The following is a 25175-nucleotide window of genomic DNA, read 5'->3' as shown; positions in this document are numbered from 1 at the left end:
GGTGGAGGAAGAAAACTCTAAGCACAGGCTTAGATCTAAGAATGGCTGTGGTGCCAGGCAGTGGTGGCGCACGCCTTTAATTCCAGCACTCGGGAGGCAGAGGCAGGTGGATTTCTGAGTTCAAGGCCAGCCTGGTCTACAGAATGAGTTCCAGGACAGCCAGGGCTACACAGAGAAACCCTGACTCGAAAACAAACAAACAAACAAACAAAAAACAACAAAAAAAGAATGGGTGTGGTGAGGTGAGAAACCTCTGCTGAGCTAGTGGCCTGGAGACAGGGGAGGGGGTGGCACTCAGGCAGAGGTAGGGGCCACACCCAGGTTTCTGGGACCCCTGAAGACTCTTGTTGGTTGGTAAGGCCAGATTTCAGTTTGTAAACGACTGGACAAGGCATCTGTGATTCCAGCACTTGAGTGGTAGAGGAAAGGGTCAAGGCTATCTTTGGTCATGGAGCAAGTTCTAACCAGTCTAGATGAAGTTACAGAGAAGAGGAGAAGAAGGGGGTGTGGTAAGTGGGTTGACTGTTTTGAGACAGGGTTTCTCTGTGTAGCCCTGGTTGTCCTGGAACTCACTCTGTAGACCAGGCTGGCCTCGAACTCAGAAATCTGCCTGCCTCTGCCTCCCAAGTGTTAGGATTAAAGGCGTGTGCCACCAAGCCTGGTTAGTGGGTTGACTGTTAAATGGGGACTAGAGCACGACTTAAAAAGTCATGAGGAGGGCTGGCGAGATGGCTCAGCGGGTAAGAGCACTGACTGCTCTTCTGAAGGTCCTGAGTTCAAATCCCAGAAACCACCTGTAGTGAGATCTGACGCTCTCTTCTGGTCTGTCTGAAGACAGCTACAGTGTACTTGTGTATAATAATAAATAAATCTTTGGGCAGAGACTGAGTGAGCAGAGGTTCTAAAATTCAATTCTCAACCACATGAAGGCTCACAACCATGAAGCTACAATGTACTCATATACATAAAATAAATAAATATTAAAAAAAAAACTTGTGAGGAAGTCAAGCATGATGGGGCATGGTGTTAATCCCAGGACTCCGGAGGCAGAGGCAGGCAGATCTCTGAGTTTGAGGCCTGGTCTACAAATCAAGTCCAGAACAGCCAGGGTTACACAAAGAAACCCTGCCTTAAAAAAACAAAAACCAACTAAAAAACTATGTGAAGAGTGGGTGGTGAAATTGGTGGCTGAGAAGGGCAAAGATAAGGGACATACTGGAAGATAGCTAGCTATAACCTATTGTTGGACACTGTTCATAGAGGGGCTACTGGGTTAGGCATTGAATGAAGATGGTGTCCTCTTTTTGGCATTTATGTGCCATATGTGCCGCCCCCCACCCCAGGGCCTTGTGCTTGCTAGGCAAGTACTGAGTTAAATCTCCAATATGTAACAGAAAATCAGATGTGCTTTCAAGAGTCTGGGAGCTGGAGATCGTGGCCAGACACCAGGATAAAGATGGCATGGGAAGCCACAGAGCCTAGGGCAAGGTCAAGAAAAAAAGTGGTAGCATGTCCAGAGCGGGATGGGGCCAAGAAGAGAGACTACTACAGTAGATCCAGTGCTGGTGCTCAGGCACAAGGGTGAGATGAGATTTTTCTGTAAACCACAGTACACAAGGGTCAAGAGGTGGAAAGAATGTATCAACCAAGTGTGACAAAGGCAGTGGCCTTGAGGAATTTTCCCAGAGAGCTGAGGGGGAGATGGGAAGGGAGGCCTTTTGAAGGAGAGAGAATTTTAGCTGTAAGGAGAGTATTGGAATTGTGTGTGTGTGTGTGTGTGTGTGTGTGTGTGTGCGCGCGCGCGCGCGCGCACGCACGCGCCCATGCTATGAGGGAAGCTGGAGCTAGCATTGAAACAGAAGTTATTTTTGCCTAGTATTTGATGTGCAAAGCCCTGTGTTAGATCCCCAATACTGTATAAAACTGGGTGTGGTGACACAGCCACCTGTAATCTCAGTACTCAGGAGATGGAGAGGGGACCTGAAGTTCAAGGTCATTCTTGGCTACATTGTAAATTTGAAGTTACTATACGTTATCAAAGAAATCCCGATTGAAAAACAAACAGCCGGGCGTGGTGGCGCACGCCTTAAATCCCAGCATTCAGGAGGCAGAGGCAGGCGGATTTCTGAGTTCAAGGCCAGCCTGGTCTACAAAGTGAGTTCCAGAACAGCCAGGGCTATACAGAGAAACCCTGTCTCGAAAAAAAAAAGAAAAACAAACAAACAAACAAACAAACATACAAAACACACCTAGGAGGGAGTCTGTGCCCATGCATTTAATCCAAGCACTTGGGAGGTAGAGGCTGGCAGTTCTCTTGAGTTCGAGGTTAGCCTGGTCTACAGAGCAACCAAACCAAAAATCCATATTAAAAATATGCTAAGGAGGTAAAACAGGGACTGGGGAGAGATATAGGAAGAGGGTGTCTATGACCAGGAACCTGGGTGTGTAGACAGGGGAACCGGCCTTGGCTAAGGAGCTGGACTTACCCTCTCTGTGGCTAGAGGGAAAGGGGGTTGCAGCCCCATCTACTGGTGCAGTGGGAAGAGATCATGAGAAAGCAAGGACAACTTTGTAGAGCTGGGTAATAAAAATGGAGGCATGATAGCAGAATTGTCACCAAGAGACCAGAGAGACTTCACCTAGCCACTGATGGGGACAGATGCAGAGTGCCACAACCAAATACTAGGCGGAGTTTGGAGTCCTGCAGAGGAGGGGGGGGGGATTAGAAGAACTAGAGGGGTCAGGAACACCACAAGAACACAGAGGGGCCGGTGGACCTCCTGGGGTCTTGCAGAGTCAGAGAGCTGCTAAGGCTCTGACCTAGGTCCTCTGCATATAAGCTTGGTGTTCTGGAATCCTAACAGGGCTGGGCTGTCCCTGACTCTGCTGCCTGAGATCCTTCTCCTCTTGCTGGGTTGCCTCTTTCAGCTTTAAAGTGATAGTATGTGCCTGGTTTTATTGTAGCTTGTGTGTGTTTGGTTGATGTCCCTGGGAGGCCTGCTCTTTCCTGAGGGGAAGTACTTGGTGGTGGTGGTGGTGGGGTGAATCTGGGAGAGAGGAGAGAGGAGAGGAGAGGCTTGGGGGAGGGGAGGAAGAGGAAACTGCAGTTGGGATGTAATATAGGAGAGAATAATATTTATATTCCAGCTAGGCTTTCCCCAGCTAGGAATATAAATATTATTCTCTCCTATATGCCTCTGCCTCCCAAGTGCTGGGATTAAAGGCTGCGCCGCCACCACCACCCGGCTAATTTGCTGTTCTTGAATCAGATGTTCTACACCTATCTGTTCAATGTTATTTAGTAGACACATAAAGCTGTTGAGTGCTTGTAATGTATCTATCTAGTCTAAATTGAAACTATTCACAAGAACATGATGCACACTATATTTCAGTTTAAAATAAAAAAGCACAAAATATTTATGTTGAATGTGTTAAAAGAATATTTTTATATATTGGGTTAAATAAAAAGTATTATTAAAAATTTTAAAAAATGGAGGCATGAGAGTCTGCAGTTTTAAACGAGTTTCTGGGCTAGCTTATGTGCCCTCAGGATCAGGCTGAAAGGGTCTAGACTATGGCTACCAGATAAAGCAAATAGAAGTAACAGACTGCCCAGTTGCATTCAAACTTCTTGTAAGAAAGTAATTCTTTTAGTACAGTGTTTGAGATATGCCTATACTAAAAGAAAAAGAGAGAGAGAGAAATTAAGAAATTAAGAAATTAAGAAAGAAAGAAAGAAAGAAAGAAAGAAAGAAAGAAAGAAGGAAAGAGAGAAAAGCTAGGAAGGAAGGAAAAAAGAAAAGAAAAAATGATTTTTATCTGAAAATTTTGCATTACCTAGAAATTCTAGCTTGGTTGGTAGGGTAGGTGATTGTGTATGTCTGCGGGGGGTGGAGGGACGACGACAGTGTAATTCCTTCTGGGAGCCAAGTCTGGAAAATAGGCAGCAGTACCATGGCTGTAGTTCCCAGTGAGTTGAAGGGTGGCGTCGCGGCTGATGGCCATTCTGAGCACGATCACTTCTGGAGTTCTTCGTCTCAGAACTCTGGTATCCCTTTCAACTCCCCCACTCCCCGGACCCATGGTCTCGCCCGGAGTTACTATCGATAGCTCTACGCTCGGCCCGGCTTCTATCGACTAGCTCCTCCTCGCCTCGCCGTCCTGGACTAAGGCAGAGTGCAGAGCGTGTGTTAAGGTACGGGGGACACGGGATGAGGGCTGCTACCGACCACTGGGTGGCTAGGAGAGTGCGGTCGGGGTAATCGGGCCGGTAACACAGAGCCAGGGCGGTGTGCAGAGCACTGGGGAGCGCGGGGGTCCTGCCAGATAGCGCCCCCACCCATCCGATCCCAGTGCCGGTCAACTACGCATGCTCAGCAGCAGCAGTGCCGGGCTTTTCCTTAGTCGCCATGCGCATGCGTTGCCTACCCTTGCGAGAGACGGCGCCCGGGCGATGGCCTTCTGCGTGTGACTGCCTCCTGCTGGCTGCTGGCGAGGTGGCGTCTCCAAGCGTGAGGGTGAAGCTGAAGGAACACTCTCCCGGGAGCAAAGTAGCCGGAGTCTTTTTTTTTGAGACTGTCAGCGTGACCCTGAACACTCTTATTTTTCTTAGTTTTAAAGTGAAGTTAATACCGGTACACTGTAGTGTGCAGATTGTTATGCGTACATCTTTTCTCTCCAAACGTTTTGACCTTTGGACCTTACTTATCACCTCTTGGCCCAGTGCAGGTCTCATTTTTTTTCTCCAGCCATCAAACAATGAATACCACCCCAGGCACAGTGGGCAGTGACCCTGTCATCTTAGCAACTGCAGGCTATGACCACACGGTGCGCTTTTGGCAGGCTCACAGTGGAATCTGCACTCGAACAGTGCAGCATCAGGACTCTGTATCCTCCTCTTGGCAGCAGGATGGTGCTGGCCAGAATTAAGTATGAATGATATGTGTTTGGGGAAACTCAGGCCAGGTGGTGGAGGTCTTGATGGCCTTGTAGCCCCAAGGTTTCCCTCTCTGGGTTCTCTTCCTGTTATCCTTAACATGCTCAGCAGGTAAATGCATTGGAGATTACTCCGGACCGAAGCATGATTGCTGCTGCAGGTACCTGAGATTCTCGACCTCTGACCCTTTACTGGCCGTAGTTCTACCTGGCACACCCATGCTTCAATTCCCCCTGTGTCCCTAGGTTACCAACATATCCGCATGTATGATCTCAACTCCAATAACCCCAACCCCATCATCAGTTATGACGGAGTCAGTAAGAACATTGCATCAGTGGGCTTTCACGAGGATGGTCGCTGGATGTATACAGGTGGCGAGGACTGCACAGCTCGCATCTGGGACCTCAGGTGGTGTTGTGTGTTGGGCTGAAGAGGACGGCTGCCCGGGGAGTGGGCAGGCCAGGGGATTGTCTGTGGGCAGGCTATTCTGCAATCAGTTAGTCTTAGTGCAAGAGGGGTTGAGCGGGCGATGGAGGGAAGGTAGAAAGCAGAATAGAATTACATCAGAGAGCTAGCCTTGCCTTGAGGCTAGGGGGCCAGACTTTCCTTCCCTTTTCACTGACCTCAAGCTTGTGGAGAAAGAGCTAAACTTCACAACCATTTCTCCTAAGGTAGAAGCAACTCCTTTGAGCAGAGAATGGGGGCTTTTGGTAGAGGCATGGATCAAATCCATTAGAAGCCATGTGTAACCTTAACTCCCCACAGGTCCCGGAACTTGCAGTGTCAGCGTATCTTCCAGGTGAACGCACCCATTAATTGCGTGTGTCTGCATCCCAACCAGGTGAGGAATGCTCATGGGGCCAGGTGTCAGGGGTGGGGTGGGGACTTTAGAGGACAAGAGTATTGCTACATTTCACCTCCCTCCCCTACATCCTAGGCAGAACTCATTGTGGGTGATCAGAGCGGTGCTATCCACATCTGGGACCTGAAGACAGACCACAATGAGCAGCTGATTCCCGAGCCTGAGTCTTCCATCACGTCTGCTCACATCGACCCAGATGCTAGCTACATGGCAGCCGTCAATAGTGCCGTGAGTGCTGGGAGTGGCTCCGGGGGCATCTTGGCACCTAGCCCCTTATCTTCTGCACTTGAGTTGACTCCCTGGTTCTCTCTCAGGCCTCCCTGAGCTTCCACCCAGCTCCCAAAGTCAGGCACCTGGGTACCACTCCTCATGTCCACCTTGCGGTCTGCCATAGCCCCACCCATCAGGGCCAGTTATTTCTCCTTTCGTGTTCCAGTCCATGGCTTTGCTCATCCTTGACACTAATAAGTTTCTCTGTGGCCTTCCTGGGATGCCTGTTCTGCCCCCCTTCAACCATGCAAGTATCCTTTAGTCTTCCTGGCAAGCTGCACTGTTCTGAGACCTTAAGAAGCAACTCCTCATGGACTGTGGATGCTTTAGTTTGGGCCCTGCTCTCATCTCTAGTCTCCTATTTTCCTTTTAAATCCCAGAACATCATTTGTCCCACGTATCTGCACTCCCTCCTCCCATCCTTGGGTTGTCACATTATCTATCTCTGTGTCCTCGTTACTGCCTCCCCTCCTGCACATCTCTGTTGGCCAGCAGCAGCCTCTGGGGAGCTGTGTTTGACTTGGCTAGTGTGACCTCCTGCTTTTGGCTGGCTGGGCTCGATTCCTTGTTGGGGCTAAATTTCCTATAGACATGACCCAGGATGTCATTGGCCTTCAGGCCTTGGCCCAGGTGTCCCCAATCCATATCTGAGGGTCTGGGTTTTGAATGACTGCCCTCCTATCTTATAGGGAAACTGCTATGTCTGGAACCTGACAGGGGGCATTGGTGACGATGTGACTCAGCTCATCCCTAAGACCAAGATCCCAGCCCATACACGCTATGCCCTGCAATGCCGCTTCAGCCCTGATTCCACGTGCGTGTACGGTCCTGGGGGAAAGGGGAATCTACAAGCTGTGGGCATGACCTGGTGTGTGGTAAGTAGATATGAGGTAGTAGTAGCTACTGAGACACCCCATGTTCAACCCCAGGCTTCTTGCCACCTGTTCAGCTGACCAGACATGTAAAATCTGGAGGACATCCAACTTCTCCCTGATGACAGAGCTTAGCATCAAGAGTAGTAACCCTGGAGAGTCATCCCGTGGCTGGATGTGGGGCTGTGCCTTCTCAGGGGATTCCCAGTACATTGTCACAGGTGAGCCCTGCCCTCCTTATCCCCATATTGCCAAGTCCACTAGAGAGGCCATTCACAGCTGCTTAGCTCTCTTCTGCCTGATCTCTCCTTACAGCTTCTTCTGACAACCTAGCCCGGCTCTGGTGTGTAGAGACTGGAGAAATCAAGAGAGAGTATGGTGGCCATCAGAAAGCTGTCGTCTGCTTGGCCTTCAATGACAGTGTGCTGGGTTAGACTTGGCCCTTGAGGCTGCATTGGGCAATCAGGACTGCCTGGTATAGTGACGCCAAGAGGATGTATCTGAACAATACCCGGGTCCAAGTGAGACTCTCAGGTTAGCATGTCAGGCCAGTTGGACCTGACCGGACTATGCAGGCCCCTCCTGGCCAACCTAGACTTTTTGGCTACTCTACGCTGGGACTCTTTCCATGCCCAGTTTGTTGTCAGAAAGCTCACTCACTAAGCCAGACTGGACTGGGAGTCTTTGCTCCTTTAGAGAGACTAGACCTAGAGGACTTGGGACTGTTGAGGAGGTCAGAGGTTAATGCCTGTATTCCAGGTATGTTACCCCGACTTGCTTCAGAAATTACCATTATGGCCAGGCAATCTGGGTTTATTAATCCCTACTGTCAGCTGCCTTCCATAGGTACTGGTGACCTGGCCAGCTTACTGACCTGTGGGGACAGGACTGGCCTATGGAACCAAAGGCCAGGAGGGCTTGGGTAGGGGGTCTTAGTCTGGGAGGTAATAAAAGCAGACAGACACACAGATGTTGCTCGGGAAGCAGATGTCAATGCAGAGGTAGATCAGCCGCTGTCTCTGGGGCCCTGGGGAGAAGGGAACTTCGTGAATCCCAAGGGCCCCCTACCCAGTACTGTCCTACAGGAGCCATAGTCCTCTTCACCCAACCTATCCCAATTTACCTTCTGCCCATTGGGTCCAGTAGATGGGAGTGTCTGCACAAAGGTGTTGCACTGAAACTCCCACTTGGGTAGGGTCCACAGTATGGCCCCCCAAAACTGCCAGCAGCTCCTGGGCATAGTGGGTATCCCGGCCAGGTACATGTGACTCTTGGGCCTGCAGAAAGACTCTGGTGGACCACCGTATAGTACTTCCTTGCTCCTGGCTGGGAAGGGTATTGGTGCCCACCCCAGGCTGATGGCCCCTCCACCTGCCCTTGTCAACAGCCTTAGTCAGGGGAAAATAGAGCTTTCTGTTCCCCTGAAACCAGAGCCTTGGCTGGCCCAGCTGGACTGCACAGAGGACCTTTTGTTTATCCCCTGGCCTTGGGGGTTTGTGGGTGGCAAGCCAAGTAGTACTGCTCACCCTGGAAGTGTTCAGCAGCAGCTGCAGGGTCTCCCAATCTTGGGCTTCCATCAGACGGAGGAAGCAGGCTTGGTGCTCTGCAGGGCGGTAACAGATGTAGCCCTGGGGGTGGCGGGGCAGATAGGTAAGTCGAGGCCACCCCTGACACCTCCACTCTCTCTCTCTCCCAAGCCCACTCACGTTCTGCCCGTCAAACAGCACAGCCCAGCTGTGGTTGCTCTGAAACGGAGTCACCACGATGGTTGCCATGTTCTGGGCCACATCCACTAGAGTAGTTTGGTTGGGCCAGGGTACCCTGGAGCTCGGGAAGGTCTTTCGGAGCATCTGCAGCAACGGCTAAGGGATATTTGGGATTCAGCCTTAACCTATGTTTCCACATCCTTCTGGTTCTCTATCTGCTCGAGGCTGGTATCTAGACCTGGCCCCATGCGAGAACTGACAGGTACTGGCCTTCCTGCCCTCTTCCCACTCTGCATACCCCGAGGCTTGAAGAGGTGCTTACCTTGGGAGAGCTGTACATGAAGCCAAGAAGCCCCCCAGCCACGGCCCCCGCAGTGAGCAGTGTCAGCAGCAGCAGCAGGCCTGCTGCTCTCCAGCCCCTATGGCAGGGTTTGGTCTTCACCTGAGGGCACAGTACTGGCCGTGGGGCTTCTGGCTTAGAGACTCAGGGAAGGGGCTGAGGATGGTATGTGGTAACATTCCTTTCTTCTATGGCATCCCTGAGTTCTTGTCTTGGGGGTGGTAGAGACTTACCTCAGCAGGCTTGGACCTGAGGCTCTCAGTGTGGATGCGCCCTTGCTTCATGCTGCAGCCCCTGCTGACAATGCACTGATTGTCTGCAGCCCCTTGGAGGAGTCAGCCAGGGAAACCTCAGGATGCCTTTGATGAATCAAACTGTATCCTCCCCTTCCAACCCCACTGCTTCCTTCCCAGCCAGTATCTGATATCCTGCCTCAGCCAGGACAACCCTCTCCCCCACATGTGATTGCTGGTCACTAGTTTGTCTCTGGACTCTTGGCCTGTGCAGAACATGGGGTCTTGGTGTGTGTTAGAGCTGGCCTTGAAGTCAGAATTGGCTAGGTCTTCGCCAGGGTGATTTTGATCTGGTTGGGCAGACTTTTTTTCTTGGTGTTGCCTCCGGACTCCTGAGCTAGACACCGGAACTATCAATAAATGTGTATGAACCATCAGTGTGAGGCCGATTGCTTTCTTACCTTCCCTCACAAACTCCCAAGCTTCTTTCAAGACCCCCATTAGCATCAGATGGGGCTGTTGATATTTCTATGTGCACGATCGTGTGCTTCAGGCTGGACCAAGAACAAGTACCTTGCTCCACATTAGTTAAGCCAGCCTCTGTTCCCTAGCATGTTTTTTCCTACTCTAGCTCTATTGTCTTGGTCACTTATCTCTGTGACTTGGTGGCCTAGCTGTACACACATCCCAGTACTTTACACCTTGTATTTCCAGTTTCTTTAGCACCTGTTCCTTATAGACAGGGTGGGGCTGCAGGTGGGCATGCCCACTGGGAATGATTTTAGAGTTGGAATCCCAGCCTGCCTTCAGTGCTCCTGCCTTGCTCCCACTCATAGCTAGACAACTGCTTCTCAAAGAAATTAGAGGAAGGCAGACCTAATCATCATGGGTTTGAGAGTTTAATGTGCATTTGAGATCACACAGCAAGACAAGCTAGAAATGTCACACACACACAGGTTCTCCAGGTTTGTCCAGAGGAGGGTCTCTCTGGCTACGCACCTGCCAAGCCTGGTCATTATCCAGACTCCAAGGATCAGCACCACCAATGTCATAGGCACTACCACAGTCGTGTTGATCTATGGCACCTTCCACTCCCGCCCCTGGCCCGGGAACAGCTTCAGGCATGGATAGATATCTTTTATTGCTCTGAGAACTTGGTGAGTAGGTCCTGTTGATCCATGGCACCATTCCACTCCCACCCCTGACCTGGGAGCAGCTTCCGGCATGGATGAATACCTTTTATTGCTCTGAGAACTTGGTGAGCAGGCGAAGTCCTGTGGCCATGAGCATAGCCACTTGGTACAGGGCATGGTGCCAGAAAGGAGTCAGCCAAAAGGAACTTCCCAGTCTGCTCAGAACACTGAAAGGTCAGGGACTGGAAGAGCAGGGGAAAAGGCCAGAGATGCTGAGAAGCCAACTGGCTAGTAGGTCTTATGGCTGGCCACCAACAAGGAAGTCCACCTGTCTACAACAAAACTGACCTGGACAAGGGGGGGGGTTGGCTGCTTTCTTAGAGACTTAACTATCCTCAGGACTGACTCCTGCCTACCCAGAGGACTCTGGGAAACAAGACAATCCTCGGCTAGCACACTGGCTATGCTGCTGACTGGGACAGGAGATTTCTTTAGTGGGGTTTACCGTTGCGACAGCACAACTATTAATCCACACGCGTAAGATCCAATTTCACACTTGACAGTGTTGTTCACTAGTTTGAAAAAAACAAAACCCCAAACAACCCAACTGTTCTGAGCTCCCGGGAAAGCAGCATGGTGTTGGGAGCTGCTCAGCAGGCCACACTTAAGACACCTAGGCCAAGTTCACAAAAGACAAGTTTAGTTGGGCTGTTACTGTGCATGAGGGTCTGCAGTACTGAGCATCTGAAACAGAACAGACAATTGTGATGTCAAAGAGGCAGAGTAGCGGAGGCTGTCGGGGTTGGCATCCAAACCCCAGCTATAGAGCGCTCCCACCCCACAGGTGAGGAACTGGGACGCAGTAGCAGGCGCCTCTGCCGCAGGATCATTAGGGGAAACCCCAGTTTTTGGTCTCTGTGTCATTAAGAGCCCTTTTTAACTCTGCCCACCTTAGGGCCTGATCCCTGATTACATTTCAGTAAAAAGCATGACACACAACCCTTGACCCATTTCAGTCTCAGCAACAGGGCCTGAGGTTACCTGAATGTTGGGCACATGCTATGCCCACCCCATAATGCCTTCCAAGCTTAAAAGTGCATCTTAAAATATAATTCTCTGTAAACAACCCCCCCCAACGTTTACTTACAAGATTAACTACTGCCTTTGCTTATTAACTTCAGTTAACCTGCAGCCACCTAACAGAGCAATTTCTAAGCCCCACTATTAATTTAGGTAGCTGATTTTCTTTTTCTTTTTTTTATTCCAGAGATTAAAGACACTAGATCTTTAACCTTGAAGGGCAGGCAAGAGGTCGGCAATGCTGTCAACATAGAAGTCAGGGACCATTTTCTTCTTGAACATGCAGTCACTTTCCTGATTGCTCTTCACATCCTCAAGACTGGAGACTCCGGTGAGGGTCAGGATAGTCTTCAGGCTACAGGTGGAGCCCAGGAGGATGTCTGTGTCCAGGCGGTCTCCCACCATGACGGTGCGCTCCGGGTTGATACCATACTCCTGGGACACGCAGTCGAAGATGAAGCGGCTAGGCTTCCCGATGATGTCCGCCTGGCGCTGGGCGGCCATCTCCACGGCTCGCACCAGACAGCCGGTACCTGCAGAGCGAGGGAGGGAAGGGGACGCTGGGGTCAGAGGACACGGAAGGGCTGGGCCCGCCCTCCAACCTCCAGCCCCTAGGTGCACGGACCCGCAATGAAACGGCCGTTCTCTAGCGGGAGCCGGTTGTCCATGTTGGTGCCCACGAGCAGACAGTCGGGCTGCTGCAGGTACCGCACGGCCTTGGTGAGCTTCATGTAGCTGAAGTGTGGGTCGAAGCCCACCACTACCGCGCGCACGTCGGGTTCGAGCGGCACGGCTAGCCAGTCGCTGGGGCCATCGCCGTGAAGCACGTCCGGGCCCACGCCCACGCTAGTGACACCCACGGCCTCCAGCTCGGCTGCTAAGGCCGGGCTGCCCAGCACGTAGGCCTTGGGGTCCGGCACGCCGGCCAGGCGTTGGCGCAGATAGAGCGCGCTGCAATAGGCCGTGCCGAACACCTCGAGGCCAGCTTCGGGCCCCACCGGGCCGCCGAAACCCAAGCGCCTTAGCTTCTCCGCGTAGGCCGTGCGAGTCTTGCTGCTGTTGTTGGTGATGAAGCCCAGTCGCTTGCCGCGGGCCCGCAGAGCCCGCAGAGTCTCCGGCGCGCCCGGCACGGCCGTCTCACCGCGCCACAGCACGCCATCGCAGTCGAACAGCAGCGTGTCCACCTCGGCCAGCAGCAACTTGGCCCGCTCGGCGCTCAGCCGCACGCAGCGGGCTTCGTCGCCACCGGCTTCCGCCTCTGCCATGGTCGACCGCTGACCGCTGCCGCCGCCGCCACCCGCCGCTCCTGCCGCCACCACCGGCCGCTCCTCGCAGCCGCCAGCCGCGGCGCCCGCCCCGCCTCCGGGACGCTCATTGGCCCCGCTCCTCGCGCGCACCGCCCATTGGTCCCTGCTTGCGCCAATCCATCTCCGTTTCCCGCGAGCAGCGAGGCCTACAGCTGCAACGGACGCGGGCAGGCGCGCGGAGGCGGGCAGCCATTGGCTGCCTGGTGCAGCTACACCAATAATTGGCTGGCAGAGCGCCAACCGGCAAGGGTAGAGCATACGCCGCGGAAAAGCTGCGGGGCGCGAATGGCGCGGGACGCAAGGCGGCTGTTCGTGGATGGCCACGGGACAGCACGCTCATTGGAAACTGGTAATCAGCCTAGGTGACGGAGACTCCAGGTCAGTCACCCTGGGCCAGGCCGGCTGATGATTGGCTACTTCTTCTAGCGGTCTTGGTTGGGCGGGGCTATTCTCAGGAAGAAGGCGGAAGGGGCTGCCAACACCAAAGTCACGTAAGCGCCTTGGACGTGCAGTCGGTGCTTGAACCGACTATCTTTCAGTCTTCGCAGCCAGCCTACAACTTCCTTTCCCAAGGGTACTCGCATTCTTACCTTCGGTTCTTCAAAGGTTCCCAGTACCTCGAAGTGGCATGAACCAGTGATGGCAAAGCAGTAGGATTGGGACTCAGGGGGACATTACCTACTGTATGATATTCAGCAATCGGTCACTATTATCGTCCTCATTAACTATTAATACTTTTAAAAAAGATTTATTTAGTAAGTACACTGTAGCTGTCTTCAGACACTCCAGAAGAGAGCATCAGATCTTATTATGGATGGTTGTGAGCCACCATGTGGTTGCTGGGATTTGAACTCAGGACCTTCTGAAGAGCAGTCAGTGCTCTTAACCGCTGAGCCATCTCTCCAGCCCACTATTAATACTTTTATTGAGGCATATTATACATGACTTTGTGCAGATCAATGCAATTTCATATGAAAATGCGCATGTATATTCAAATATCAGATATAGAATAATTCCAACATTTCACAAAAGTCACCTATATTACTTTTCAGTTGATAACAGATATCCCTCTCCCAACCACCTTTCTGACTTGGAATATACATAAAAAGATGTTCTAGAGCATCCTTTTAGAAGTCTGACTTTTGGACTACAGGAGTGACAAAGATTATACCTTTTTTTTAAAAAGATTTATTTATTTATTATATGTAAGTACACTATAGCTGTCTTCAGACACTCCAGAAGAGGGAGTCAGATCTCATTACAGATGGTTGTGAGCCACCATGTGATTGCTGGGATTTGAACTCCAGACCTTTGGAAGAGCAGTCGGGTGTTCTTACCCACTGAGCCATCTCGCTAGCCCAGATTATACCTTGTTAACCTCATATATGAGAGGAGAAAGGCCACCAACCCAATCATCATGGCCAACATAGTTTTTTATAAAGCTCAGGGGTAGGCAGTTTGCAAATGGAGTGAGGTGGGTTAGTGGGTGATATAGGCCGGGTTACAGGAGCAGAACAAGCATGTGTGTAAGTCCTAATGACCCCCTGAAACAAAGCCATGGCTGCAAGGGGAGCTTAACAAGGTAGTCGTAACAATAGACAGCAATGACAAGGCAGTCATAGGTGGTCACATAACCTCAGGAAACAAAGACATGATTGCCATTCTTAGAACCATTTGTACGTACAGCCCAGAATCTTTTGTAGTTAAGGTTACAGGTCAGACATAGACTAGTCCTTGAGAAACAAGTTTAATCACTAACAGAATCACCTACTTTGTCTTCACTATAAGATGGTTTTTAAGCCTAAAATGGAGGCAGAATGGTTCTTCATTCCTCTTTCATTCAGACCACCCTGACTTCAACTTCCAAGCACCCAAGCTGGGCAGTTCACAACAGCCTGTAGCTCCAGCTGCAAAGATCATGAATTGTAGCCTCTGTGGACACTTTCATACACATACCCACACATAATTAAAAATATTTTTGAGCCTGGCAGTGGTGGCACATGCCTTTAATCCCAGCGCTTGGGAGGCAGAGGCAGGAGGATTTCTGAGTTCGAGGCCAGCCTGGTCTACAGTGTGAGTTCCAGAACAGCCAGGGCTACACAGAGAAACCCTGTCTCAAAAAACCAAAAAAGAAAATATTTTTTTGAAGATGTTTTTAATTTTCTGCATATGTTTGCCTGTATTTGTGGTGACCTCGGAGGCCAGGAGTCAGATTGCCTGAAACTGGACTTATGGGCTGCTGTTGTGAGCTCCCATGTAGGTGCTAAGAATTGAATGGCCAGGCATGGTGGCCCACACCAAGACTTAGAGGCAGAGGCAGGTGGATCTCCATGAGTATCTGTGAGTTTGAGGCCGTCCTGGTCTACAAAGCAAGTTTCAGAACAGCCAGGGTAGCTACACAGAGAAACCCTGTCTCAACAGACAGCAATAATAGTTTGAGTAATACATTCTCAGTTTCTTATTTTTACTGTTTTTTCATTGAATTGTGTTACCTGGACCATGGTAAAAATCATACCACTACTGGCCCTGCAGTTTTATGTTTTCCTGCTGATGAACACTGGAATATTTCTAGTTTGACGCTGTTGTAATGTCCCCGTGAACGTTCTTGTCCTTTTTTTTTCTATTTTTTTTTCTTTTTTTTTAATTTTATTTTATTTTTATTAGGTATTTTCCTCGTTTACATTTTCAATGCTATCCCAAAAGTCCGACATACCCACCCCCCCAATCCACTACCCACCCACTCCCCCGTTTTGGCCCTGGGGTTCCCCTGTACTGGGGCATATACAGTTTGCAAGTCCAATGGGCCTCTCTTTGCAGTGATGGCCAACTAGGCCATCTTTTGATACATATGCAGCTAGAGTCAAGAGCTCCGGGGTACTGGTTAGTTCATAATGTTGTTCCACCTATAGGGTTGCAGTTCCCTTTAGCTCCTTGAGAAATTTCTCTAGCTCCTCCATTGGGGGCCGTGTGACCCATCCAATAGCTGACTCTGATCATCCACTTCTGTGTTTGCTAGGCCCCGGTTGTCCTTCTGTATGAATATGAGGCTGTGTGTTCCCATGTCTGGGTGTACCATTCAGAGTTGTGTGTTTATCAGCATCACTTTGACTGGAGCTGGGGGTCAGAATAACAATAGCTATTAGTCTTGTAGACTCCCAATTCCCAGTGTGTCCACCTCATGCATTATTCTTGAACCCCAGTTCTCTCTGTAAGTTTTTTTTTTCTTAATCACTTTTACCTTTGAACTCATCAGATAAATCCAATGACCTCAGTACTCCTAAGGGTCCTACTTATGGAACATCGTATTCTTGCTGGCCTAGAAAGCCTGAAGGACAAGGACCATAGCCTTGGAGGGCAGAAGACTGCGGGTTCCTCTGTGGAGTATAGACTGCCTAGGATAGCTCCTTCATTCCTGTCTTCCGTTAGCTTGGGGAGCTGAGCTGTCCCTGGGGAAAGCTGGATTTGACAAAAGATTACAAATACTGATTTTATCACTTAGAAACCCCAAGTTGAGAGCTGGAGAGATGACTCAGGGGTTAAGAGCACTGACTACTCTTCCAGAGGTCCTGAGTTTGATCCCCAGCACCCACATGATAGCTCGTAACCATCTGTAATGGGATCTGACACCCTCTTCTGGTGTGTCTGAAGGCAGCTACAGTGTACTCATAAAAGTGAATTAAAAAGATAAAAAGAAAGAAAGAAACCCCAAGTTGATTTGGTATCTTTGGTATGCAGGCCACAATGGAGAATGGCAGTTGTATACCGAGGTGACCAGATTCTGAGACTTCCCTGATTGCCTTGATTTACACTTGGACACCCAGTAAGTATGCAGACAAAAAGTACCAATCCTGCTGTCAGAGTCCCAGGAAAGGCACTGCTAATCCATGTCTGTTACAGTAAGGACTGAGCCTTAGGGACCCATCAGCTGGGCCACGCAGAGTGGGGATGAAGCTCAGAGTCTGAAACTGAACAGTGCCTCAGCTGCTGAGAGCAAGGCAGGCGTGTCTGTCAGCGACAAGCCTGAGCCTGCATAGTGGAAGAGATGCAATGGAGAGAAAGTGGCTGTGGAGAGGACCTGCCAGAGTCTGGAGGGGGGACTGTGGCCTTCATGGTAGAGTGGCCCTGTGGATGATCAGAAGTCCCTTTCCATGTGTTCCTCACACACAGTTGGTACTCAGTATAGATCTTCTAGTAGATGGCACCAGTGTCATGTCCTCCCAAGTGAGGAACATGCCATAGGTAAAATAGACCATGGTGCAGGGTACACAGTGGTACAGGGTAGATTGTGGTACAGGACAGACAGTGGGATACTTGATCTTCATTATTGATAGTTTTGTTTGAGATAGCATCTGCTGTATCCACAGCTGTCTTAGAGCTGCTATATACCTGAAGATAATCTTCAATTTCAGATCCTCTTGCCCTCCTGCCTCCATGTCCCCACAGCGAAGATTACAGGCCTATGACATCATGCCTGCTTCATGCAATGTTGTACATTGAACCCAGGGCTTCTGGCATTCTAGGAAAACACTCTACCAACTGAGCTATACGTACAGCACCAACCATTTCTGCTGCCGTTATGGTGTGTGCCCTCAAATTAAGAACCAAAGCAAACCCTCCCTTAAGTTCTGCTTGTTGGGTACTAGTCACAGTGATGAGTTTCAGTAAGTGATTCGGAGACACCAGTTATAATAGTTCATAATTTGCAGTGCTTTAGAACATAGAGAGGCAGTATTCTTAGTGTTATTGCTTCAGTGACCTAAGTACAAAAGCCAGTCATGCTGGCCATGGTGACTCACACAACCCAGCATTTGGGAATTTGATGCAAGAAGGTTTATTTTATTTTATCTTTTAATTTTTTAAAAGATTTTTTTTTTCAGCCGGGCGTGGTGGCACACGCCTTTAATCCCAGCACTTGGAAGGCAGAGGGAGGCGGTTCGAGGCCAGCCTGGTCTACAAAGTGAGTTCCAGGACAGCCAGGGCTATAGAGAGAAATCCTGTCTTGGAAAAACCAAAAAAAAAAAAAAAAAGATTTTTTTTTTTAAAAATGTATGTGAGTACACTGCAGCTGTCTTCAGACGCACCAAAAGAGGGCATCAGATCCCATTACAGATGGTTGTGAGCCACCATGTGGTCATGTGGTTGTTGGCCATTGAACTCAGGACCTCTGGAAGAACAGTGCTCTTAACCACTGAACCATCTCTCCAGCATCTAGAGGATAACTTTTAAAACCTGATTCCCTACTCATACACATAGACACTCACACCACAATGAATTCTAGGGGTCAAACTCAATATGCCAAGTGTGTGTGGCAAGTGCATTTACCTGCCTAGCCATCTTGCTGAGCAGAAGGATCTCTGTGAGCTCCAGGCTAGCATTCAGCTACAAAGTGAAACCTTGCCTCAAAATAACATTGGGGGTTAAGGAGATCTCAGCACTAGAGCACTTATCTACCATGCACAGAACTCTGAGTTCCATCCCGGCAAAATACTGGGCATGCTAGTACATACCTGTAATACCAGAACTCAGAAAACGGATGAGGAAGGACGATGAGAAGGGCTGACCAGGTGGCTTGTATTTAAAGGCAGGTAGTTGCTGCTCAGGTTCAGTTCCCAGCACCCACATGGTGGTTCATAACTGTAACTCCAGTTCCAGGGAAGTCAATGCCTTCTGCCCTCTGAGGGCATCCTCTAGGTACAGAGATGGCACATTCACGCATACATGCAGCAAAACATGCATTCACTAAAGAAATGTAAAAAAACAAAACAAAAACAAAACAAAACAAAACCCTAAAAGTTCAAGGTCATCATTGACCACATAGGGAGTTCAAGGCCAAATTTAGATACATAAGAGCTTCAGAGAGAGACAGAGAGAGAGAGAGACAGACAGACAGACAGACAGAGACAGACAAACAAACAGAGAAGGTGGGCCTGGTGAGCAACCTCACTGTTCTTCTGAAGCCAGGCCAAATCCTAGGGTGTTGAGGACAGCCAGAACAATTTGTCAAAATCCCACCTCACTATTTAAAGAACAGGTGCTCCTCTCTAATTCTTCCCATTCTCAGTTTTCCTAATTATTTCCTTAAGAAATCTATGTTCTGGGCTGGAGAGATGGCTCAGTGGGTAAGAGCACTGACTGCTCTTCCAAAGGTCATGAGTTCAAATCCCAGCAACCACATGGTAGCTCACAACCATCCATAAGGAAATCTGACTCCCTCTTCTGGAGTGTCTGAAGACAGCTACAGTGTACTTACATATTATAATAATAAATAAATAAATAAATCTTTTCTTTTAAAAAGAAAAGAAATCTATGTTCTTTCTGGAACGAAAAATCCTCCAATTTAAAAAGTTAAAAAGGAAGAGTTTTGAGTTCCTATCCATGATGACCATGGGACATCAACACTTGGTGTCCAGCTGGAGTCTAGGGAAGGAGGCCATCTGAGATGAGGAAGTCTGTTTTGCTGCCTGCTGATTGCAGTGATCTGCCCCTGTGCTTGGTGATCTGCATCGGCCCAGGGCTTTCTAGTCAAAGTTCCCATTCTGACCCCTAGGGGTGACTGGGCAGGAGTCCCGGCCTGCCCCTGAGAATTCTACCCAGCAGGTTCTGTCTCTCTTGGACTAGCTTCTCATGTTTATAAGTCATACTGTGTTGTGGATAGCCCTAGTTTTATACTTTGATGCTAATTCCATTCTGTTGGGAGGGGTTGCAGATGAGGAGTGAATCACTGCATACAGGTGCCTTGTGAACCTTCTCCCCACTTTAACTTCTCAAATAAAGGCTAGAGCCAGTGATTGGGCGGTAGGAGGGAAGGTGGAGCTGAACGTTTGTGGGAGAAGGGAGGAGAGACCTCCACAGAGGAGGTGGGAGGAGAATGGAGCAGAAGCACATGGCCTGGAGAAACCACAGCTTCTAGATCTCATAGATAGGAAGAGAGTAGTGTAGTGGCATATCTGCCCAATCTAGGCGTGTAGCTTGTATTCCAGTTAACTGAGTTGTGATTTCTTTAACTGGGCCTTTTTGGGTTGGAGATTTACTGGAACATCGTCCTTTGTTTTTTATTTCAGGGTCCTTCCCCACCCCCTATTCCCAGTTGCTTCTTTTGTGAGATTGGGGCTTCTTATGTAACCCAGCCTGGTAAACTCACTATTTTGTAGCTTCAAATTCATGGTGATCCTTTGGCCTCAGCCTCCCCAATGCTAGAATTCTAGGTGGGCCCCTCATGCCCAACTCATCCTCTCTCTTGACATTTCGTCACTCCTGCATTCTCTGGATGCTGGCTTTTCAACTCCTCCTCAGTATATCTTTTGAGAGAAGTAGTCCAGGATTCTTGGCTTATCTCTTCCCTGAAAGCTCTCAAGTTCAAGCCTTGGGCTAAACACACACACACACACACACACACCACACAAACCTTTAATCCTAGCATTTGGGAGGGAGAGGCATATCTGGTCTACAGAGTGAATTCCAGGACAGCCAGGACCACAGAGAGAAAGCCTGTCTCCAGAAAATGGGGGTGGGGGCTAGGGAGGGAGGGAGGGAGAGAAAAAAGCAAGCAAGCAAGCAAGCAAGCAAGAAATTAATTGAGCATGTCCATGTATGTGACAGAGACAGAGACAGGAGGATCACTAGGGTTAGCTGCCGGCCTAGCCAAAAACTGGTAAGCTCTAGATATAAGGGTGTAGAAGAGGATATGTGCCAGCATCCTCTCTGGCTTCTACCTTATTCACATGTATACATGAGTACCCCCCTCATTCACATGTATACATGAGTACCCCACCTCATTCACATGTGTACATGAGTACCCCCCTCATTCACATGTATACATGAGTACCCCACCTCATTCACATGTGTACATGAGTACCCCCCTCATTCACATGTATACATGAGTACCCCACCTCATTCACATGTGTACATAAGAGTACCCCCCTCATTCACATGTATACATAAGTACCCCCCTCATTCACATGTATACATGAGTACCCCACCTCATTCACATGTGTACATAAGAGTACCCCCCTCATTCACATGTATACATAAGTACCCCCCTCATTCACATGTATACATAAGTACCCCCCTCATTCACATGTGTACATAAGAGTACCCCCCTCATTCACATGTATACATGAGTACCCCACCTCATTCACATGTGTACATGAGTACCCCCCTCATTCACATGTGTACATAAGTACCCGCCTCATTCACATGTGTACATAAGTACCCCCCATTCACATGTGTACATAAGTACCCCCATTCACATGTGTACATGAGTACCCCCCATTCACATGTGTACATGAGTACCCCACCTCATTCACATGTGTACATAAGTACCCCCCCATTCACATGTGTACATAAGAGTACCCCCCTCATTCACATGTGTACATAAGTACCCCCCCCCCCAATCCTCCCAATTTTTGAAAACAACAAAATGGAGATAATGGATTACCTTTTGAACAAAAACTTCCTTAGCAGGTGGAATTTATCTAATTTATTTTTAATTCATTTTTAGACAGGGTCTCACTAGGAAGTCTTGGCTGGCCTGGAACTCTCTATGTAGCCCAGGCTTGGTGCTAGAGAGATGGCTAAGTGCTTAAGAACACTGGTGGTTCTTCCAGAGGAAGGGGTGATGGTGGTTGATTACCAGAGCCCATATGGTAGCTAACAACCTTCCGTAACTCCAGTTTCGTGAAGTAGGACACCATCTTGTGGCCATTGTGGGCACTGTATAAATGTGTATAAACATGCATGTATTTCTGTGTATGCAGAACACCCATACACAGAAAATAAAACCTTTTGGGGCTGGAGAGTTGGCTCAGTGGTTAAGAGCACTGTTCTTGCAAAGGGCCTGTACTGGCTAGTTTTGTGTCAACTTGACACAGCTGTAGTTACCACAGAGAAAGGAGCTTCAGTTGAGGAAATGCCTCCATGAGATACAACTGTAAGGCATTTTCTCAATTAGTGATCAAGGGGGAAGGGCCCCTTGTGGGTGGGACCATCTCTGGGCTGGCTGTCTTGGATTCTATAAGAGAGCAGACTGAGCAAGCCAGGGGAAGCAAGCCAGTAAAGAACATCCCTCCATGGCCTCTGCATCAGCTCCTGCTCCCTGACCTGCTTGAGTTCCAGTCCTGACTTCCTTTGGTGATGAACAGCAGCATGGAAGTGTAAGCCGAATAAACCCTTTCCTCCCCAACTTGCTTCTTGGTCATGATGTTTGTGCAGGAATAGAAACCCTGACTAAGACAAATTGGTACCAGCAGAGTGGGGTATTCCTGTGACAATCTGACCATGTTTTGGGGAGGACTGTGGAAGGACTTTGGAACTTTGGGCTTGAAGATCCATCCGTTGTTAAGAGCTCTGTCGGATGTCGTGTAGGAGCTTGGAAGATAATGTTGAGAACACTGCAGAAGATGGAGCTCTGGTTTGTGAAATTTCAGAGGGAAAATTAAAGGCTTTTCAGGGCCATTGCTGTTTTGATTGTGAAGATTCTGTAGTTCTGGTTAGCTGGGGCTGAAGAATCAGCTGTGATTAACAAGATACCAGAACTACTAAAGCAAAAACTTTGCATTACTGGGACTATTGATGCTGGTTAGCTGGAGCTAAGAAATTAGCGGTGATTAAGAAGAGACCAGCATCATTGAGGTGACATCTTCTGGGAAGTGTTTTCTGAAAGCACAAAGAGGCTGTGTTCCAGAGATGGCCAAGGTTGTACTCCTGCTGCAGCGGGACTTGGTAATATGTAAGGGTCACCCAGGTGGTACTGGTTTTGAAGGCATGAACGGGTCACGCAAAGCAGCTGAGGCTCGGCACTGTGTGAGGCCATGGAAGGCCATTGGTGAAGGTGCAGGCGCAGTTGCAATTGAAGGCCCAGGACTGAAGGGGTCATGCAGTGTTTTGGAGATGCCAGTACCATGAGATGACCACCAAGAGCAGCAGCAGCAGTGGGGTACAGGCATCTGGAGCCTAGAGGATGACGCGTGTGCTACAAAGGGCATGGCTGGAGAAGTGACCCAAGCCCTTGGAGGAGCCCAGAAGATCGTGAGTTGGATCCCAGACATTGGACAGTTGGATATTGATTTTTGCTTTGATTGTGACTGTGCCCTGATATTTTCCCTCTTGAAGGAAGAAACTGTTTTAGTGGAGCCCACAGTTAAGAGACTTTTAATTGTAAAAAGAGTTTGGATTTTAAAAGAGATGGATATTTTAAAGAGATTGAAAATTTAAGAATATGTAAAGACTGTGGGACATTTAAAGTTATTTAGATCTTGGGGATGAATAAGAATGTAAGGGTTGAGGCTTACTAGTGATGTGTTTGTGTGTCAAGTTGACAAGGGGTCAATTGTACTGGCTAGTTTTGTGTCAACTTGACACAGCTGTAGTTACCACAGAGAAAGGAGCTTCAGTTGAGGAAATGCCTCCATGAGATACAACTGTAAGGCATTTTCTCAATTAGTGATCAAGGGGGAAGGGCCCCTTGTGGGTGGGACCATCTCTGGGCTGGCTGTCTTGGATTCTATAAGAGAGCAGACTGAGCAAGCCAGAGGAGGCAAGCCAGTAAAGAACATCCCTCCATGGCCTCTGCATCAGCTCCTGCTCCCTGACCTGCTTGAGTTCCAGTCCTGACTTCCTTTGGTGATGAACAGCAGCATGGAAGTGTAAGCCGAATAAACCCTTTCCTCCCCAACTTGCTTCTTGGGCATGATGTTTGTGCAGGAATAGAAACCCTGACTAAGACAGGGCCCATGTTTGATTCCCAAACATGGAAGCTCACCACTTTCTTGGGCATCAGGCATGCATGTGGTGTAGAATAGTACACACAGAAAAATAATAAGATAAATCCAAATAAATAAAGTTTATAAAGAATGAGCTAGGGGGCTGGTGAGATGGCTCAGTGGGTAAGAGCACCTGACTGCTCTTCCGAAGGTCCGGAGTTCAAATCCCAGCAACTACATGGTGGCTCACAACCATCTATAATGAGATCTGACTCCCTCTTCTGGAGTGTCTGAAGACAGCTACAGTGTACTTACATATAATAAATCTTAAAAAAAAAAAAAGAATGAGCTAAGGGCAATCATCCTCCTTACAGAAAATGTTTGCAGAGCTTAACGTATGTGAGGACAGTTGTCTTCAATCCATCTAATAAAGTTACCAGCTAGGCATAGTGGTTCATGACTTTAACCCCACCACTCAGGACATAGAGCCCTGTGAGCCTCCTGGGCTAGCCTGGTCTAAATATTTCCTGTATCACTTGTATGCCTGATGCCTGGAGAGGGCAGAAGAGGGCATCTGATCCCATGGAAATGGAGTTACAGAAGGTTGTTAATGGTTATATGGCTTTTGGGGTTCAAATCACTGTCTGGGAGAATAAATAGTGTTCTTAACCACTGGGCCATCTCTCCAGCCCTTTACCACTCTCTCTTTGAAAATAAAAGGGTTTGCGCTCTTACCCTATTACACTCTTGCCTCTCTCTTGCCTCTTGCCCCCTTACTCCCAATTCCCTTCCCTCCTCTCTCCACGTGGCCATGGCCGGCCCCCATTTCCGTACTCTCTCCTTCTCCCTGCCTTTTTCTGCCTCTGCTACCCTCTTAACTCCCCTCCCCATGCTCTGAATAAACTCTATTCTATACTAAAAAAATAAAATAAGGGCTGGCAAGATGGCTCAGTGGGTAAGAGCACTGACTGCTCTTCCGGTCCTGAGTTCAAATCCCAGCAACCACATGGTGGCTCACAACCATCTGTAATGAGATCTGACGCCCTCTTCTGATGCGTCTGAAGCTACAGTGTACTTACATATAACAATAAATAAATCTAAAAAAAATAAAAGGGTTTATTATATATGTATATGAGTGCTCTATTTGCATGTATGCCTGCATGACAGAAGAGGACATCAGATCCCATTATAGATGGTTGTGAGCCACCATGTGGTTGCTGGGAATTGAACTCAGGACCTCTGGAAGAGCAGACAGTGTTCTTAACCACTGAGCCATCTCTCTACCTCCCATTTAACTCTATTAAAATTTGTATGTATTTCCTAGTGTGTCAGGTGGATATGCATGCATTTGTTGCCTCAGTGTGGCTCGGATCGAACCTCTATCCTTCAGGAATTTTTATAGCTTTTATTAGTATCATATGCTTCTGAAATCTTAAAGTTACTTTGTTTATTTTATTTGTGTGTTTGTATGTGTGTGGTTTGTGCCATGGCATGTATGTGTGGGTCAGAGTACAATTTGTGCAAGTTGGTTGTCTCCTTCCATCATGTGCGTCTTAGGGGTTGAATACAGACCATCAAGCCTAGGAAGGAACCGTTTTTACCTGGTGAGCCATCTACTCACTAGTATCATAAAACAAAACCTTGTATTTTAATGTGTGTGTGTACACGAATGCGTGCACTTTTGTATATGCAAGTGAGTGTTGCATATGTTTTGTTTTGTTTTTTGGTTTTTGGAG

At 48.7% G+C, this 25175-nt stretch overlaps 3 protein-coding genes and 1 long non-coding RNA gene across 18 annotated transcripts; 2 read left to right on the top strand and 2 right to left on the bottom strand.

The window, feature by feature from the left end:
- Positions 1-4092: 4092 nt before the first annotated feature.
- Positions 4093-9657, top strand: Mlst8 (MTOR associated protein, LST8 homolog (S. cerevisiae)). Of its 10 annotated transcripts, none has more exons than XM_030249921.1 (9): positions 4093-4195; positions 4749-4887; positions 5048-5096; positions 5182-5344; positions 5702-5777; positions 5874-6026; positions 6758-6888; positions 6998-7161; positions 7256-9656. In XM_030249921.1, the coding sequence occupies exons 2-9, from the start codon at positions 4759-4761 to the stop codon at positions 7372-7374; spliced, it is 984 nt and encodes a 327-aa protein (XP_030105781.1). In that variant the 5' UTR covers positions 4093-4195; positions 4749-4758; the 3' UTR covers positions 7375-9656. The 10 variants fall into 10 exon arrangements, with proteins under 10 accessions (XP_030105781.1, XP_017173076.1, XP_006524741.1 ...); XM_017317587.1 differs by having other exon boundaries at positions 5045-5096; XM_006524678.2 differs by having other exon boundaries at positions 4729-4887.
- Positions 7736-9720, bottom strand: Bricd5 (BRICHOS domain containing 5). Of its 2 annotated transcripts, XM_030249833.1 has the most exons (6): positions 9681-9720; positions 8969-9129; positions 8647-8802; positions 8467-8568; positions 8064-8217; positions 7736-7967 (listed from the first exon to the last, which is right to left on the bottom strand). In XM_030249833.1, the coding sequence occupies exons 1-6, from the start codon at positions 9718-9720 to the stop codon at positions 7873-7875; spliced, it is 708 nt and encodes a 235-aa protein (XP_030105693.1). In that variant the 3' UTR covers positions 7736-7872. The 2 variants fall into 2 exon arrangements, with proteins under 2 accessions (XP_030105693.1, NP_783613.1); NM_175682.3 differs by lacking the exon at positions 9681-9720 and having other exon boundaries at positions 7738-7967; positions 8969-9323.
- Positions 9721-10096: 376 nt separating this feature from the next.
- On the bottom strand, positions 10097-12781 carry Pgp (phosphoglycolate phosphatase). The gene is made up of 2 exons (NM_025954.4): positions 12058-12781; positions 10097-11965 (listed from the first exon to the last, which is right to left on the bottom strand). The coding sequence occupies exons 1-2, from the start codon at positions 12695-12697 to the stop codon at positions 11640-11642; spliced, it is 966 nt and encodes a 321-aa protein (NP_080230.2). The 5' UTR covers positions 12698-12781; the 3' UTR covers positions 10097-11639.
- Positions 12782-12965: 184 nt separating this feature from the next.
- 4833447I15Rik lies at positions 12966-21987 on the top strand. Of its 5 annotated transcripts, none has more exons than XR_876677.3 (3): positions 12966-13117; positions 16475-16559; positions 21950-21987. It is a non-coding gene; the product is annotated as an RIKEN cDNA 4833447I15 gene (long non-coding RNA). The 5 variants fall into 5 exon arrangements; XR_876674.3 differs by lacking the exon at positions 21950-21987 and adding an exon at positions 21824-21862; XR_876676.3 differs by lacking the exon at positions 21950-21987 and adding an exon at positions 21240-21548.
- Positions 21988-25175: the final 3188 nt, after the last annotated feature.

This window comes from Mus musculus, chromosome 17 (assembly GCF_000001635.26).
Source record: "Mus musculus strain C57BL/6J chromosome 17, GRCm38.p6 C57BL/6J".
Classification (NCBI taxonomy): Eukaryota; Metazoa; Chordata; class Mammalia; order Rodentia; family Muridae; genus Mus; species Mus musculus.
This window is presented reverse-complemented; position numbering and strand designations above follow the sequence as displayed.